Raw genomic sequence first — 19,680 nt, 5'->3', positions numbered from 1 at the left:
CAACTCAAACATAACCTCTCAAGGAAGCCTTTCCTGGTGTTTCTAAGCAGAGCCAAGCACTCCCTGCAGACCTCTGTCCCTTGCTCTTTCTTACCCCTCGTGCGTCCCTCTTCACGTCTGTCTCTCCTGCTTGGAGCACATGATGGCAAAGCCCTGGCAAGGCCCCTGCACCAGCTGGTCACTGGGTCCGCACAGAGAGGACACTCTCAAGAGTGTGCCCTACAGGACCTGAATCAAGACCTGGTTATGCTTCCCTCCTATGTACACTTCCAACACCTCCTCTTACTCAGACTTAGACAAATCAAAGAGCAAAACCTTTCAGAAAGTGAACGCCTTTCAGAACCACATGAGCAGGAAGAAGGAAGGAGAAAACAGGTTAACGTCCCTCCCCGCAAAGAAATCACAGGACAGGCAAAGGAAACCAGAAGACTGGCTATCCCCCCCTATTCCACTATATGGATCAGGAGAACTAAAGAATCCTGAGATTCCACAACTGGATCTTAAAATCACCACGGAACCATCTTAAAATAAAAATAAAGCAAAAAATAAAAAAGTCACTGAGATAGGAATTTGTCACTGAAAAAGATCTTGGGCCAATGCTGTCAACTACAACACCAAGAAATGACAACGTATATTGTGTTTCTATCTCATTACACGTTGACGATACACACTGCCTCGAAATAAACCGATGACCCCTCTTCCATGACGAAAATTCAAGAAAACACCACTACACAATGGAGAGTAAGGCGTGGGGGTGACAAAGCCTCTCACCATCTCCTCCACTGTCCCAATCTCACTCCCAAATCTGTCCTGGATTTACAAGAGTTCCCTGTAAAATACCCTAGAATCCGTATCTGAGAAAGAGTGTTTTTTTATTTTAATATTATAACTAAGATGTCTTTTAGACATTCAAATTACAAAGTGATTTGGACATAAAAAATCTAAGACAATGATCATTCACTAAACGGGACTTCAAGGACTCCAGCACCAGAGGAATAAACTAACAATGTTAATTTTATATTCCTCGCTGACAGGAAGAGAGACAGTAATCACTACGTGGCATTTTTAAATTTCAAACGAAAGGCAAAAATATATCATCAAACAAAAAGCATCAATATATTATATACACAAAGTATGTAATATACCCTCTAAAATAAGAGTATTTGAATCTTAATTTAAATTTTTTACAAAACTGAGAGAACCTGCATTTTACATTGTTACAAGCATAATTCATGCCAGACCATAAAACAAACTCTTTCTATCTATATCTTTTTAACCAAAACAACCAGTCAAACCAAATGCTTATGTTATCTGGCTGGATACATCTGTAGATATGATGGGTGTAATTAATTGTTCAGCTAAAAATGCAATTCCATGGTGCTTTTAATGATTTAGGTATACACAGCTTTAGTTCTCAGAACAGACTAAAAATAGTGATTTTAATTTATTCCTGCTGCCTACAATTACCCACAACCATGTATTTTTAAATATTTCCAGCCTATAAAAATTACTAATTTTTGCCACTTGTGTTTATCTGCATTTAGACTTTGATTTGGATAAATTAAGCTCTCAAGTGTTCCTTGCTTTATGAAACTCTGCATGTTGTAGACTTCAACACAAATAAATGACTTGTACCATTAGAGGTTTAAATAATGTAATGTATTTCATGCTCAGCCTGAAGCTGGATTCCAATGAAGTTGCTAATGCACGTAATGATTAAGTGTAACTCAAATACTAACTGTGTTGTTGAAAACATGACAGGCAATAATTTGGTCTATTATATTCTGCCATTTAATTGCCTAGTACAGACATTCTCTGACACATTATGAAGCAATGATTTACAATTATTCAAGCTGCAAAGGTCAGAAAGTGACATTATAATCATCTACATAGAGATCCCTTCTAATGCACAAAAACTAGGTAATGCCACACACACACACACACACACACACAAAGAGTTTTACTGCATTAGTAACTTTCTATTTAAGGTTTCTTAAACCAAATAAGAATAAACAGCTCATAAGCACATCAATACACAATAGAAAATGTCTAGAATCTTTTATGAACCCGGATGTAACAGACTTAAGAAAATGCCCTTATTCTCTCCTGATCAGGTAAATTCTACTCTACTACTTAACTCAACACACAAGATTCAAGACCAGACACAGGGAAGTCCTTCAGAAAATAACCTAATCCCCAGACTATGCGTACTGGGGTCTCTGCGAATCACGGCATGCAGCAGTCAGCGAGCACTTAGGAGGTTGGTGGAAATCACAGGCCGCTTACTGGTCTGCTACTCCTTTTTTTTTTTTTTTTTTCCTAAGTAACTAATCATAAAAAACAAACACAGTAACCAAAGCTGATCAATCTTCACCCCTCTCATCCTAATGAAAAGGTGAGAATATTCTCACCTGTCCTGGCACTTAATTCTATTATACGATGTTCAATTTGTAACCACTCAAGTGCAATAGACTACCAACACATACACAATAAAGGGGAAGAATGATAAAGTTACTGAAAACAATGCTTTAATGTGAGAAAGTGAAACAGAGAAAGAGACACAAAAACAGACTGAATTCCAGAATGCTGAAGGAAACTACCATGCAAGCAAGTTTTCAAAAGAACATAAACCTGAGCAAAAGCAGAAAACAAAATTGGTTAGGGGATGGAAGGAGGTAGGTAAATTACAGTTATTACATTCTGGGGAAAACAACCTAGAGAGAAAAAAATAAGTACAAATTAAAGTCAATAACAAACCAACAGATAATGCACAAAGCAGAAAAAATTTTTAAATAAAAATTAAAAAAATAAAGGGACAGTTAAAAGTAAGGAAACCGTGGTCTACTCTTACCAGTACATAATTTGACTCCATCGCTAAAAATACTTTTAATCTCAAGTTTACCATCTGTACAATGGGGATAATAAACATGAGATGAACAATATCATGACACTATGAGATCAACAAATGAAGTGAATGTTAACAAACAACACCACCGCATAAATACCATTTATTATGGACAGGATCACATACCCTATTACATCTGTGGATACACACAGAGACAGAGAGACGTAAATTTAAACAGATTTAACGAAACATGGGGTCTATAAGCCACCGAGATTTCAAGTTGTGTTTTTAGTAGTCGAAGGTAGGAATCACTGATTTAGGGAAATATGTGTTTCACTTATTTCTAAACACATGTTCCCAACAAACATGATTAACTTCTGCAGAGAGATGCTCTATTATTTCTTCTCTCCCCACTAACCCTTGTCAGCTCCACAGCACATGCTCATGTGAACTACCCAGTAAGTGCTGAATAAAAATACAACCTATACTCTATAAAACCCCACTTGAGATCACATTCACATGTCAGAAAAACGTTAAGAAACTGTATTGTTCAAAAACGCCTCCTCTTAAAAGTGAAAGTAAAACAAAAGGCTTCTAAATAAAGTGATCAACAACAGGTTCTTAAAACAAGAAGCGCAAAGCAATACATTTTCGAAATTTTTACCATGTCGGAGGCACATATATAAACCATAGGTAAACAAAACTTAAATCCTGAACTCTGAACCCTAGCTACCTGATAGGAATTAGACGTCTAACACATTCAGCTACTTTTGTCAAACTGACTTACATCCATAATACACCTTAGCTAAGATTTGCTGATGAAATGGAGACAATTATCTTAAAACCGAGCTTAAGGAGTCAAAGAAAATCACCGTAGGTGCAAACAACTGGAATAAAAGTTTTAAAAGGCAGTCTTTGTTAAGGGGGTAGCTAACGCACAACTCTTCAGCCAAGCCTTAGTAAAAGTACACGAGAAACCTATCTGATGAACGTCTACAATCTTCTAGAAAGGCAGACATGAAAAACCAATTACAAAGAATCTCACGTGCTCAATGCAACAAAACGCGCAGTTTACTATTTCCATCAATTTCGCTATAAAATGTGAGGGTTTTTTTTTTTTTTTTTCAAGAAAAGCAAGAGTTACTAGGACAAAAGAATACAACATGGTGAGTATTAATTTCATTTTTAAAATGTCTGCTCCATTGTTTTTATATATTAGTCAGTCAGAACTATTCGAAAAGCAGTTTATTTTCTTGCAATTCAGGTAACGAAAAGGTTATTCATAAAATTCTAAAAGCCAGAGATGAAGATCCTAAGTACTGCAGAAAAGAAAACACAGTGCAGGGCCTTCTGTTTGTGACAAAATTATAGAGTTAATGTTCCTGAAAGATCACTTCACCTTTTAAAGCATGATTTTTTTAAAAGGTAAAATTTATAGCAATTAAAGCTAATGAAGAAATGCAGCATGGGCTGCTTATGTTCAGGAACTAATAGGTCCACTGAGCATTTCCAGGATTATTTAGCCATCAATGATAATGAATTGACATTGTCACCAGTGTTAATGTACCGATGCTACTGCCACTAACCTGACGGCCAATTCTCGCTTTTTATCATGATTCTCACTGTAGTTTTTAACCTACCTACTGCCCTATCCGTTTGAAATACAGGAAATACAGAACGCCCTACAATACTTTTTCTTTCCCCTGAGAGGGTTCTAACTCGTTAGACCTAACTCATCGAAACTGCTCGTTTCAACTCCACAAAACACTTCTTGGGTTTACTACAATTCTTCAGAACTTTCAGCGTCACCGTGACAATATGTACCCTAGAAAAGTTATTGTTCTATAACTTTTAAATCAAATTTCACTTACAAAAAATTAAGACAACTATTATTTCAAAGCGAAATAAAATTCAATGACTACCATCATTCTCAAAGACACAGTTTTGGAATCTAGATTGCAGCTCCCGTGCATGCATTCAGACCTCTGTGGCATCAGCACACAACTCAATATATCTCTATGTATTTATAACTCTTCATCCTGGGCATCGAGCAAATAGACCACGAGTGTCACATGTCAGTGGTGTGCGGTAACAAGCAATGAGCCAAGTGGGTTTAAAAAGGGCAATCAAAGCCAACCAATCCTGTACTGCTTTTGATGCTACTTAGGTCAGAAACTAGTCTCCGAAAAAGTTTCTTCTTCCCTTTCCCAAGACTTAGTAGCCCTGATAAAAATTAAAAAAAAAAAAAAAAAAAAAAAAAAAAAAGGAGGAATTAGATTTCTAATAACAGAGCACGCGAAAACTGCCCAATTATTTTGAAGATCTGAGGAAGAAACTGCTTAGTGCCATCTAATAGCAAATTCTCATTGGAGTCAGGGCCTTCCTCTTTCCTACAACTCATACGGTAAAAACAATAAATGAGGTATCTTTTAAAATTCCAAGACCTAGAGCAATTAAAATGAACCATTTGGCACTCAACCCTTGCAGCTAAAGCCAGTGGCAACAAAACTCATTCCCCACTGATCTTCAGGGGGCTTGAGGGCAAAGGTTCATCTTCATTTACTTTAGCTGCAAGTTACTGAGCCATCAATTCTGCCAATGAATAAATCACAGACCGTGGTTAATAAAACTGCTTGCAAAGTTATTTGTAAAACTATCTTAAGGGTCAAAAAATGCAACGGCATCCTGGCATGACATGACTGCCCAACAAAAGACAGAGGCTGTTTTTGACTTAAAAGATATTTGCCCACTAAATCTTCCACTAAAAAGGGAAACCTAATATAACATATGCACAGTGCATAATTTAATTGAGCCTGTAGTATTTAGGGAATCGGCCATAAGAACGGCAGGTTTCTCAGGTTTCACAGAAAGTGTTTTCACAGGATACACATATTAGTTAATTTCTCTAGCATAATAGCATTAAAATATATTTTTAATCAGAGAGAGGGTATTAAAATCCAGCTCTGAATGTCCTATGATATACCATAGATGTCATGGCATTTTAAAACCTTTTAAACATTTCTGCTAAATTAATCAGTTGCGCATTAAGGCATCTCAGTGCTTCCTATTAAACGCAACACATCTGAGGGACAGCTTAACACCGGCAACGGTTCTTTAGAGGAAGAGTCATTAACTAAAAAGGGCAAACAAGTTTTGGAATAAAGTTACACAAAAACATACATTATACACTGTTTATTTAAGCTTCATCTCTGCAACAATCAGTGACCAGTTGTCTGAAATTAAATCTTTTTCTGCCTTTCTCTTTATGGGATATGTCCAGCATATCTAGCCATTAAGGTGATTAAAAATTAAAGCAGTATGGCAAAAGAGAAAAAAAAAAAATACATATACGTTCCTAAAGCTGTATTATGTATTTTTTTTATGTCTTTAAATGGAATTTACAGTTCTCTCTGGCAATGTGAATGAACATCCTATAATTTAGTCAATTTACAGATTACAGGTTCAAATTGACCTTGTAGCCCATAAAATTGCTCATCTGCAGTAGAGGATTAGAAGTGGGAGAAGAATGTCATAACTGTATTTAAGGAATTTACCATAACAATGGAAAGGAGGGTACGCATGCATAATTTTAGCCACTCTTACTCATATCAGTTCTGAATTCTGAAACAATGGCTATCCCGCACATGCTTCCTGGCTCACCAGGGCAGAGATGGTTTCAGGTTACTCACCCACAGACATGACACTTGTATTCCCTCATCCCAAGGTGCCTTTTGACATGGTTTCTGGCATCGCCAAGCTGAGCCGTTGCGAAGTGGCATATCTTGCACTTGAATGGTTTTGATCCTAAGTAAATTTAACATAAAATATGATTTGAATTTGAATAACACAGTACTGATAGTTTAACGAGAGGCCTAGATCTTAAATCACACTTTTCATCCGATTAGAAATTTCTGGCCCCAAAATGGAGTACTTGCTCTCCTTTCTAACTGGAATAGACCCGCATTCCATAATTACTCCACCAAGAAGACTTTAATGTTTCAGTGAGTGTTCCTAACTTTCAATAATAACACTCTTAAGATTTAAAGTCCAACGTGATGCCGCTGAGCAGTGCTAAGTGTATCAGATGGGCTAAGTAATTTCAAATATTTTTCTACCAATTCGCAAAAATATCTTTTGGAGTCGCTCAACATTTAAAATGGATCATTATGAAACACAAAAGCATACACAGTAGCTGATATTTTTTTTAAGTATATTTATCATCAAATGCATTTCTCAGTGGCCATCTCCCTCCTACTTCTGCAGCTTTCAATTTATTCACATTAAGAATGGCATTTCAGATTTTTTTCTGACATTTATCCCAAGTGATTCACTATATTACTATTTTGGTAGCACACAATGTAAGAATACGCAATGGATAAGTTATCTGCTTTTATGATCATTTTATAGTCAAAAATCTGTAATGATTCTGCAAACCAGGAAGTACTGACATTTTATTTATTATTGATCTCAAGAACAAATATTTCATCATTAAAAAGCATAGTACCAACAATTTTCTTTAATTGCATAAAGAAATAAGGTTAACCTATACTCAAAAATGAGAAAGCAAACTAATTTCAGAGTCAACAAACCCGGTGTTGGTATCAGACAGACTGTAACTGGAACGTAGTTAACTAACAGATAATCAGTACCCACGTGAGAGCAACACTCCTTTCAGTGTAACAGGTAGATACCATTTTTTTCAATTTTCTAACCGCTAAGTCCTCAAACAAATAAATCAAAATCATAAAAATCACAGCCTAGAATCAGAGCAATATGCTTCCAGATCTTTCGTAGCATGTTTAGTACCTACTTGGCAAAGTATCTCTTCCAATATAGTTAGACAGAATATGAAGTATGGGAACTTCAATAAATATACAAAAAGAGCTCAAATAAAAAAATTGCAATAAATCACATCTGATCAATGAACCTTTGTGCAGTGCCCTTGAAAAATATAATCCTCCAAGAATACTTTGTTGAAATTGAAGCGCTCAGTAAAAAATTTTAGAGTCTTAAATTTCAATTTAACTCCCAAAAGCTGACAAAAAAAGTGAAGCATTTAATTTTAATCTTCCAACAGAAATAAAAAAGTCAACAGTACTAAGCGCGGGCAGACAAGGTTGAATACTTCACAGCTCAATGACAATGAAGCCAGATCTCTTAATACTTCCACTCGTGCTGTTAGAAGTAGATGTAAAATATATTTAGCACCTGAATGGTTATATCTAGTCAGCTTTATCTGTTTAAATGTCAACAGCAGGTTGAGACCACAGCTCACAGTGATCACACCCTATCAATCACATTAGAAACTACAGTTTATTTAAATGATTCTGATAAAACCAAGCCTAACACTACCTGGAAACATTTCATCTGAAGCAGAATTCTATAAAGGGACACATAAAAGACGGGAGTGAGAAGAACCAATTTACCTGTACTTTAAACTGAAATGCATTCAAGGTAATAAGGTACTCGGGAAATTATTAATTAACAATAACATCAGGACTCCAACCGAAGAAAATAAAGCTCTCTCAATATCTGCATTACAATTTGGGTGAAAGGCTAATTTACGGTATCCTGTGGATTCAAGTTTCCTGGCGTGCCCCCTGCACTGACCCTGTGATGAGTCCCTCCTGAGTCAGCGTGCCCGCCACAGGGGCTGGGCACAGACCCTCCAAGTCTCCTTACGAGGCTCCTCAGTGAAAACCTCTAGTTCCCCCAGGTCTCGGCGCTCACTGCTAGGGTGCTGACAGCACATAAATGAGCTACTCTGCTGACTGCTTTCATGCAGAAATCACTGAGGTCCTGACTATCTTTCACATCTTCTATTCACAGCAGGCTGTGTTAACATCTCCTTTCTATGCCATAAAAATTCCAGGGAACTGGAGATCATACTTTTCTGCATAAGGAAAAAAAAGTCCTCTTTTTTCCAATAACGTTTCCAGTTTTAGGCTTGGTATGCACATCCCAAGATGAAGCCAGGCATACTGTTAATAAGGCAAAATTCGTAAAATTATGTATTTCTCCCTTTGTCTTCTTCACAAGTGTATTGTGATTATTATAAACTGTCAATATTACTTTAAATAGTTCCATCCCTGGGAACAGCATTATCCCCACTGGGTTTTTTTCCTTTTAATTTGGCCTCTGAGGGTTTGCCTGTTTAATTTTTTTTAATGTGTATTTTTTTTAAAATATGAAATTTATTGTCAAATTGGTTTCCATACAACACCCAGTGCTCATCCCAACAGGTGGCCTCCTCCATACCCATCACGCACCCCCCCTCCCTCCCCCCCACCCCCCATCAACCCTCAGTTTGTTCTCAGTTTTTAAGACTCTCTTATGTTTTGGCTCCCTCCCTCTCTAACCTTTCTTTTTTGTTTTCCTTCCCCTCCCCCATGGTCTTCTAGTAAGTTTCTCAGGATCCACATAAGAGTGGATGTGTATTTATTCTTGAGAGAGAGAGACAGACAGACAGACATAATGTGAGCAGGGAGGGGCAGAGAGAGAGGGAGACCCAGAATCTGAAACAGGCTCCAGGCTCTGAGCCGTCAGCACAGAGCCCGACGCGGGGCTCGAACCCACGAACCGGGAGATCACGACCTGAGCAGAAGTCGGATGCTCAACCGCCTGAGCCACCCAGGCGCCCCTCTGAGGTTTTGAATGGGAAAAACAAAAGGGACTCTAGCTTTCTGGCCCCTTACAATTTTACCAAAAGAATCCCAAAGGCTTTTAAAACTAAAACTCTCCACCCAGACCTACACGGGCACTCCTCGGCATCAGTCACTGCTAACTGCCGGGCATACGCGGATGTGACGACAGCATGTAAAAAGCGATACTAAAACTTGATACTAAAACTAAAGAATGAAGTACGATGTATAGAACCCATCATCCAATGCTTCGCCACGACGGCCTCCATTCTACAACCCTCCCTACACACTGAACACTCCCTTCCGCCCTTCATTCCCTCATTCGGTCAATAACACGGGGGGGCCAGGTCCGGAAGGGGCCCGCACTGACCAGCGCAGAGACCGGCACTGACCAGTGCAGAGCCCCTGCTCGGGCTATGCTCAGAGTCAACAGACCACCTCACCTCACCACCTCTTCTCGAGCTGATTCAGCTTCTAAACCGCCAGACAGGTACTAAGTGCAACACCAGTGACCAGCCCTAGCCTGAGAATTTTTCAGCGAGCCCACACAACCCTTGTCTCCCTGCACGTGAACATTTCCCAACAGCACAAGTGACCAGTGCACTCAGAGCACCAAATGAAGGGCTTCGGACAGTCTTCTAACTGAATGACACCTGCCACGTTATGAGAAAGTAAAGCTCTAGCCAACGGAATAATGCAGCAGAGAAAATGCACCACTGTTTCTGGGCTCCTGATGTACTGGGAAAGGCAACACTGCCCTTCCTGGTCACGCCGATGACTTCACACGAGCAAAGGCACAGGAAAACTCTGGGGTGCTTTCTTCCTACAATTCTGGATAACCAAAACTCATTTATTTCTTAGAGTGCTGCTTTCATCGTGCTAAGGATGGGAAGGAAAGGCTACATGAAGTAGAGAGTAAATCACAAAATATGAAAACAGGGATTGGAAGAGTAAGTCTTTTTCCAGTTAACCATTAATAACAGCCCCTGCATTACTACTTCGCGGACATAAGCAAAGTATCAGAAAAGCAATTCATTTTCAGATGCCCCAAGAAAAAGACCTTGGATTAAAGCTGGGAGAGCAACATCCCCCGAAAAGTGGCTTGCAGAGCTGTAAGCGTGGGACTGGCATTGTGTCCGCAGGAAGAGGGCTCCTCCGTGGTGCCTGGGAACACGATAAAAATGTACTTGCTGATGAGCCCAACACAAGATGTTAAAAAGTACGCTAACTTTTACTAAATGTTAGAATCAATGATGTAACTTATATAAGTAGGGTTACTTTGTCACATATTGATGGTTACCTCACTTTCACATCCACATTAACTTGATTTTAAATGCAATTAATACATATAGTCAAGGAAGACTAATGGACTACATTCCGCACTTAACCTAGTGGACGTTTTCAAATGGCACAAGTGACCAGTGCAAACCTATTTTGCATTGTAAACGACTAAATAAATCTTAATGGATTAAGAATGATCAGCTATCAACACACAAGGGAAATTAAGTGCTGAAATGCCTACATTGATTATTTTAAATTATTAGCCTTACTCTGTTCTTGAATTTGTATGCTTTTAGTGAGCTTTAACACATTTACAAGACTTATTGACTATAATTACAAGAGAATTCAAGTAATGGACACATCAATTATAAGCAACATGTCTTGACCAGACAGTTGCATAAAGAATTCTAAAAAGAGGTCCATTAGCATCTTTTTCTGAGTTTTATTCCGTTTTATCTGCCTTAAGAGGGCATGTTGAGGAAGTACACACCTTCTACACACGTGAACAAGCCTGGTTTCTAAAAGCCCTATCATTTCACAAAGCCAGCTGCAAGCACAGTGCTGACAGAGGTATTAATAATGCCAACAAATAGTATTTGAATTTACTCCCCGACAACAGCTCCCCTCTAGGAAGAGTCAGCACCAGGCGCACAATGTTTGTATTTACCTAGATTAATCTGACGCAGGTTGCCCCGGTACTTTCTTCAATGAAAAACTTTTATCTGTCTTTAATCTCCCTAAACTAGCAACGTTTCACACTCTTTTGTCTTCCTCCTTGTAACCATGCACTAAGTTTCAAAAACTGCAAGAATTTAAAGTATAGCTTTAATAATAAGCCATTATTTAAAAGTACAGTAAAATAAACCTTACAGTTTTAATGAAAATATGTTCATTGAAATGTGAATTTATTATTCAAATCCACTCATAAATTCAACCATGAAGACAGAACTTGTCTAAGCAGAGCACAATGATTTAGAAAAGCTGTCTATTTAAAATAAAGAATGTATGGCAGGTTTATAGAAACAGTGCAGTGAATTTTTACATAAATTTAGAACAGTGGCTTATGCATTTTTCCACACACACACACACACACACACACACACACAAAGTTTAAAAAAAAATTTCCACCCAAAATTAAACATTAAAATGGAACACTACATTTGACAGAGCAGGGACTGAATCAGGTGCTGCCTGCGTGAAAACCAAATCCCCACGACATAGCAACTTTGGAAAGTGTTCACTAACTGTGACCCTTGGAAGGAGAATCTTGTTGCCTGGGAGTTACACTTTTTGAAATAAACCATCTGGCAATGAGTAACTTTAAATCCCTAAAATTCCAAGAAAATTTGTATTATTTCATTCCTCAAAAGCCATTTAATGTGTCCTCTGAAACACACAGTGCCACTTGGTAAGTACCTTGGAAAAACCAAACAAGGACTCAGAAACAACTGAAAAGCTGTTCAGAGAAGGGAATTTAACAAAGGCATCAGAGGGGCAAGGCTTCTTGATGGAATGAAAAGAAAGCTGTCAAATCGCCTGCCTTGGAATCACTAAGGCTTAATTAACTTTGGAAATGGTAGGCGTCAACGATGACGTATGGCAGGTGCCCAGAGAGCCGCGCAGCGGGGTGACGGGAGCCAGGTGGAAGGTCGACAGGCAAACGCCCCAAGGACTCCACGTTCGGATGGGACCAGATGTGCCAACTGGATCATGCGTTCGCACTCTCTAGGTAAACACAGGTTTGCTCGCACGTACGTACCTGTGTGAGTGCGAATGTGCGCCAGGAATGCCATCGAATTGCTACTTCGACACATCTTCCCGCAATACTTGCAGACGTTCCCCTGGTTTTCTTCTCTCTCGCGGTTGATCTGCTCAGTGTCTTCCACTATGTACTTATTCACCTCCCGAAGCAGCTCTTCGTGCTGCCCTTTAATATGGAGAAATAAATTCTGCTCTGAGTCAAAGGGCTCCGTGCACTTGACACATTTGAAGGTGGCCCCTCCCTCCGGAAGCTCCTCCACACTGGCCTGCTCGTTCCTCAGATGACCAGCACTAGCCAAGTGCTGGTGGAGGTTGCTCTCGGTATAGAAGGACTTTCCACACAGTAAACAATGAAAGTGCTTCTCTTTCGTAGGGTGCTTCATGGCTATGTGCACATTCAGTCCGCTCAAACCATCTGCTAAGAAGCCACAATCATCGCAACGAATTCGTGTGGATTCACCAAAGGAACTACCTTCGCATTTCTTCTTTTTCACACCTTGGGCACAGTCCTTTAAGGGCAACTCACCGATCCTCACGCCTGTGGTTATGAGACCCTCTTCAGACTGGTCCAACAACTCACCATCTTCAGGGCTCTTTATTCTTATTATGGAGGAATCAAACCGGCCAAAACTGTACACGGCCTGTCCTTTGTCATCAATGCTGATTATAGTTTCATACACATCGTTACTTTCAACTGTGCTATCAGAAGCCAGACCATCCTCTTCCAAGATAATTTTAGTTTCATGCTGCGAATTCATCAGAATCTCCTTGTTCTCTAGAACGGGGTCTTCTTGGGTACCATCTTTCAAGTCCTCTGAACTCTGCACACTTCCAACGTCGTTCTGACCACGGCTCTCCAGGTCTGACTCCTGTCCCGTCCTTGTCATCACAACAGGGACGGTGCTTTCGGCCAGATGCCCTCCCCCTAAACCTCCAGGACATCCACGTTTGCTCAGGGTTTCACCTGCATTCTCGCCCACACGTCCCACATCACTCTCGCCACGCATGCCTGGACCACCAATGTCATTCAGCACGCTGTGGCTTCTCTCTACTGGCTCATAATCCAAAGCTGAGCTTCCTGCATTTTCACTCTGAAATCTGCTCGGGGAGGCACAATCAGAGGAAACAGTAAGGGACACGTCCTCGGGTTTCAGAGCTTTTTCCTTGGCAAGGGGCTGTTGGAAAGTTTCACAGAAGGAATGCTCTTCACTGAGATTAGATTCGTCTCCAGTCTCAATTTCTACTGAGTCGGGAGCACGGAGTACTTTAGCCACACCTAGATGAGTATTCTCATCCAAAACAGAACAATCAGCGATACTTCTAGATTTCAGAATTTCTTCAGACGGTTGGTCTGAAATCACTTGATATTCCTCAGAATTTTGCTGATGCTGCTCGTTGGATATGATGATACTCCTGGGCACGTCTGCAGAACCTGCTTCCATGTCCGAAGAGTTCAGGTAAGACTGCCTTTTCACCTTGTGTTTCTCTGTGGCTGCGTGCCTCGTCATCTCTCGACGGGTCACGGCGTAGTAATCGCACGCCATGCAATAAAAAGCAAATTCCTTTGTATGCTTCCGTTTTACGTGCAGCTCTAGAGAAGCAGAAGAGTGGGCACTAAACTCACAGTGTACACACTTATTATCGCTTACACCCGTAGCGTCCCCCTGCTGGACAGGGCCCTCCGGTTCCAGACACATCTGTTCCTTTTTATCAGGAAGACGGCTGTCAGCTTCCCCATCTGCAGAATGACACACACCTGCCACTTCGACTTCAGTTGGATTTCCACGCTCTGCTCCTGGCTTTTCTGAAACAGAGGCATCTGACTCAGCGGACTTGTTAGCGTGCTCCCCTGAAACCGCTGACGTGGCACTCTTTCTACAGGCTTCAAGGTTACCCCCCTCAGGGCCGACAATGATGTCTGAACTTTGTTTGCCGCTGGCTTCTACTTCTACTCGTCCTTTATGCTTCTTAGTGGCACAGTGACGCTCCATGTCTCCCTTGGTTACGGTGTAATACTTACACACTTTGCACAAGTAACTGTACTGGTGACTGTGCTTTCGTCGAATGTGAACAGTCAAGTTTGTGATACTAGAGGCCAAGAGACCACAATGAGAACATGTCCGTGAGATGTTACCTTTCGGTCTCCCTCTCTTTGGGGTGGCGGTCAAAGTGACCTCCCCTTCTTTGGTCATTCCGCCGGACTGTGACAGTTCCTTGGTAGTCAGCACGCTCTTTTCGAGGCAGACATGCTCCTGTAACTGTGCACCTTCCACGTGGCCTTCTATCCTGCCATTTCCAGAAACATGAAACTCCTCCTTTTTATCGTTTGCACCTATACATACCCTTTCAATACATTCTTCAAAACTCAAGCCGATGTTATTCTTCTTGGCGTTTTCAAGATGCTTGCTTCTCTTAATGTGCTTCTCCATGCCTTCTTTGCTCAACGAATAAAGATTACATGCTTTACACAGAAAGTGGTAGTCCTGACCATGCCGGAGCTTTATGTGTCTCGTGAGGACAGTGGAAGACCTTGTTTTATAAAAACACTTCTTACACTGAAACTGAGGCTTACTGGAATGCCTGACTTCATGCCCATGGCTCACCCTGGACTTAACGGGCTCTTCCTGAGCTGCTTTACCGGACTCACTCAGAGCATCTCTTGTATTTTCTGATTCTAAAGTACTTAAGGGTAAAGACTGTAACACCAAATCACTGTTACGCGGTTGAGGAGCCTCTGGCTGAACCAATAAACGAACGTGCTTCTCAGTTGTTCTGTGCTCCTCCAGGTCCTTCTCAGACAAGAAGAACAGACTACAAGGAGTACACACAAAACACATATTGTGCTTTTCCTTCATGTGGTCTGTAAGACCTGGTTCGTTCTCGGAACTAAACGAACAGTGCCGACAACTGAGGACACTGGCGGTGTGCTGGTGCTGGTTGTCGTACAAATGCTTGTCCGAGTCCCTCCTCGACGGGCTGGAAAAGTCACGCTCCTGGCGGCGAAGCTTCACGTCTCCGGTGGGGCACCCCTCCCCACGGGTCTCCAGCTCCGTCCTTTCTGTAGCTACTTGAGCACAGTCCGTACAAGGACACGTCTGCTGGGCGGGAGAGTCCAGGGAGCACGCGAGATGGGAGCTGCTTCTGTCCTGCTTCGGGTCCCGTGTTTCTGGGGAAGTCACACACAGACCGTGGACACCGCCACTCGCTTCTGCGTGTCTGGACGCGGACTCTGCGTCACCTGTTCTCACCTGGGTTCTCAAGTGTTTCATAAACACCCTCTGCGCATCAGTAGTTGCTCGTTTACTGATTCCTAGAAGATTAAACCTTTTCTTGGCCTGGCCCTTTAAAGTAAAAGTGCCGCTTCGTCGACGGAAGCTACCGCCCAACGTGAGGACGTTTCGCTCAGGTCTTGGTCTCGAGCCTGCGCTGATACCGTGCGCTGCCTGTAGGCTGCTTCTGGAAGATTCCACCTTATCTAAGAGACCCTCTGAGCTGACCAGAGCTAACTTTTTAGTTTTACTTTGGTTTTCAGGATTTCGAGCTATGCCAAGAGAAGTTACATTTTCTTCAACAATCTCTACTGTTTCTGACGAAGGATCCCTGGACGGCGTCATTTCGACAAGCAGCTCACTGCTACTTCCGCTTTGCTGAGAAAGGCCCCCTCTGAAATCTTTAAATTTGCTTCCAACGTCTCGTAATCCTTGTGAATCACTAGCCTTTGCTACTGGCTTAGAAGCTCTCGCTTTCAGGCGAACACTTTTTGTTCCCATGGAACAAGGTTTCTTGGGAAAGGGCTGCTTTGTTAAGATCTGTACAAATCCTCCACGAGCAGCAAGATTCTGACGCCGGAGGTGTGTTTTGCCAAGATAATGTGCATTCAACAGGTTTTCTTCCACGCACTGAAAGCCGCAGAGATCGCAAGAAAAGACCCGCTGCGGCCTGTGGGTCTGCCGGACGTGCGCGTGCAACGCCGCGCTGCTCTCTGCTTTGTGGCTGCAGTGGCAGCAGGCGTGTTCCCCAGGTGGCTGCAGGTGACACTCGGCATGCTTTTCCAAGTCAGCGCAGGAGGAAAACAGATGACCACATACGTCGCACTTGAAGACCGTATCTACGTTTCCAACAGTACAACTGACACTCATCTCCTTCAGGGGCAAAGGAGATTCTCTTCCCGGGTCAAGGGAAACCATTTCCCGAGCAGACTTTTCTTCAGTGCCTGTTTTCGGAGAAACAGCATCAGTGGTGCTGCAGCTGGGAGGCGGGGAGAAGGCACTGGGGAGACTCGTGCCTCCACCGGGGCGTTCATTCAGGAGGGTCTCCTTCACTGCCTCACCCAACGGGACGTGCCCTTCGGGGACCGTGCTCTCAGGAGCTTCCGGCCCGCGGGCGCCCCGCTCTTCACGCTTTAGGTGCTCTGCCTCGGCCGATAACTTCATTCGTTTGGAAGCATGTTTATTTCCATCTTGCCCCACGGTGACGCTGCCGAGGTTTGAGGATTCCGAAAAACCTCTCTTGCTTGTGCAGTTTTCAGAGGAATTTGCTACCGCATCAAATACGGGCCCACAATCTACATCATGAGATGAGACATCTCTCGAGTCTCCTGCTTCTTTGCTTGCATTTTCATCCTCATCGTTCTCTGGCTTCTTCTCGGTATCCATCATTAAGAAGGTCCTGCGTCAGGGCGGCTCCCTGGGCACTCGTAACCTGCGAAGAGAGCAAACGCGGCATTACACCTCGGAGCGGAAAGAACACGCACACGTTAGTCAGGCCACCAGCAACATGAAGGGACACACTGAACGGAAAAGGTACCACAGCATCAAGATTTCCTTTCCGTTGAGACGAACTTGATCCCACGTGTGATCCTTACGAAGAGTGTGAAGTCAGACTCAGGGACACGGTTGACGCAGGAAGCGATGCCGCGGCATCTCCGACTGAAAGTGTTCTCACCCAGCCTGCAAACACACTCCCGTGCTTCAATTCTCTTGACCGGTATGTTTCGGCTTACTTGTTTGTAAACAGGGAAGCCCTCTTGTCAAATTTCTCTCCTGTGAACCCGCCCCCCCCACCCCCATCCGTGAAACACATTAGACCAAACTGCTGAGAGGCAAGCCAGGAAGTCGGGCCTTCCCCTCGGTAGCCTCCCAACAGAAGCCCAAGCCCCAGGGTAAAAGGAACAGAATTTAAGAACAACTGCTTCCTCCTTCCCCCCTACAGCAAAGAGCCTAACCTTGACTCTAAACATATGCTAATTAACAACGTGCACATTCTTCTCGCCGTCACTGTTCCTGCTCAAACCCGCTGCCAATGAAAAGCCACTCCTGTCCCCACTGTCCGTCACCAGTTTCCTCACCTAACAGGCCTGCTGTACTGTCTGAAGGTTAATGGCAAACGGAATGTCGGCAGGGGAGCAGGATTAATGAAGCAAACTTTGGGGGGAGAAAAGAATTTCACTGAATAAAATGCTTTAAAATCAATAATATTGATTTTATTTTTCATTATGCTATTTAATTCAATTAAAACATATCATTTTCCATTTACTTTACACCAGGATTGGAATTTTCAGCCAAATGCTATTTGATTTGATGTGACTAAAAAACCATCACATATTATGGCCTCAAAGCTAATGATAACTATTTTTAACTATTTTAACTACTTTTTTCATAACAATGACAAACCAAATGAAGGCTGTTGCTTTGACTCTGCTAAAAGTGGGGAATGAATAAATAAATACACACACACACACACACACACACACACACACACACATATCAAAAGCATGAACAACAGAAGAAAAAGTAGCTAAATTGGGCTTTATCAAAATTAAAAACTTCAAATGACCATATGCTTTAAAAGCCACCCTCAAGAAAGGGAAAAGACAACCCATAAAATAGATAAAACATACTCCAAATCAACGGTCTGACACAGGACTTAATCCAGAATACAGAGAAAACTCTTAAACAACTCAATAACAGAAAAAAAACTCTAATGAGCAAAGGAGAATATACATTTCTCCATAGAAGATACACAAATGGCCAAGAAGCACAGGAAAACAGATTCTCCATCAACAGCCATGAGAGAAATGCAAATCAAAATCATAATCAGTCCCATTGGACACTCATCAGGATAGCTAGAAGCCCAGCATCAGGTAATAACAAGTGTTGGTGAGGACGCAAAGAGAGGACACCCCCGCAATGTTAGCGGGGTGTAAAATGGGATGTCACTCTGGAAACAGTCTGGCAGACCCTCACAAGACAAAACACGAGTTACGGAGTTCCGATACAGCTCATCAATCCTGCTCCCAGGTGCATGCCCAAGAGAAATAAGCCATAGGTCATCGCAAAAACATGCATACAAAGGTCTATGGCAGTATTATTCGTAATAGCCAGGAGGTAGAAACAACCCAAGTGTTTATCAACAGATTAACGGGAAAAACAAGACGAGGTACATCCACATCCACACGATGGAATATTCAGCCACCAGAAGGAATGAAGAACTGACATGCCCACAGTTCGCATGAACCTTGGAAACGCTAACTGTAAGAAGCCAGTTACAAAAGACCACATACCATAGGATTCCTTTGAAAGGAAATGTCCAGAATAGGCACATGTCAGGTACAGAAAGCACATGAGTGGTTCCTTAGGCCTGGGGGAGGGACACAGCGGGTGACTGCTGAAGGACCCGGGGTTTCTTTTTGAGGAGATGAACACGTTCTAAAACGTACTGTGGTGATGGTCGCACATGTCTGTGAATATACTTAAATCCATTAAATTACAGTGTAAATGCATAACATGTATGGTGTGTGAATATCTCAACAAAGCTGCTTAAAAATACACAATTTGTCACATATAATCTACGATACAAAAACATCTTGTATTTGTTATTGTATTACAGCACAGTAACATATAGTTTTATTACACTTATAAAGTATTTACCATGTCTCCAGTATGTGATCCAGAACATATAAATTAAGAGGTTAATAGATGTTTAGGCAAGAAAAACATATCCCTAGTCAAATACGTTTAGGAAACTCTAGTTTGAACCAAAGTTTCTTTACCACAGGATTTCTCAGCACATATGCATTTCCCAAACCAGTTTCATTACAGAACTCATTGTTTATAAAGAATCAAGAAACCAGTGGTTCCAAGGGACCTTTTA

General features: G+C 41.7%; 1 protein-coding gene across 7 annotated transcripts in view; it reads right to left on the bottom strand.

Moving 5' to 3' along the window:
• The window catches only part of ZNF407 (zinc finger protein 407), a 454,006-nt gene that overhangs the window by 409,314 nt on the left and 25,012 nt on the right, over nucleotides 1–19,680 (bottom strand). For 6 of the 7 annotated variants that reach the window (XM_007084736.3, XM_042962729.1, XM_042962731.1 and 3 more), the window contains exons 2-3: nucleotides 12,527–17,229; nucleotides 6,535–6,649 (exon numbers count right to left, since the gene is read on the bottom strand). In XM_007084736.3, the coding sequence (XP_007084798.2) occupies nucleotides 6,535–6,649; nucleotides 12,527–17,186 (4,775 nt within the window). In that variant the 5' untranslated portion in view covers nucleotides 17,187–17,229. Of the gene's footprint in view, nucleotides 1–6,534; nucleotides 6,650–12,526; nucleotides 17,230–17,334; nucleotides 17,450–19,680 lie in introns of those variants that run through there. The other variant, XM_042962728.1, reaches the window with a different exon arrangement.

This window comes from Panthera tigris, chromosome D3, assembly GCF_018350195.1.
Source record: "Panthera tigris isolate Pti1 chromosome D3, P.tigris_Pti1_mat1.1, whole genome shotgun sequence".
NCBI classification, from domain to species: Eukaryota; Metazoa; Chordata; class Mammalia; order Carnivora; family Felidae; genus Panthera; species Panthera tigris.
This window is presented reverse-complemented; position numbering and strand designations above follow the sequence as displayed.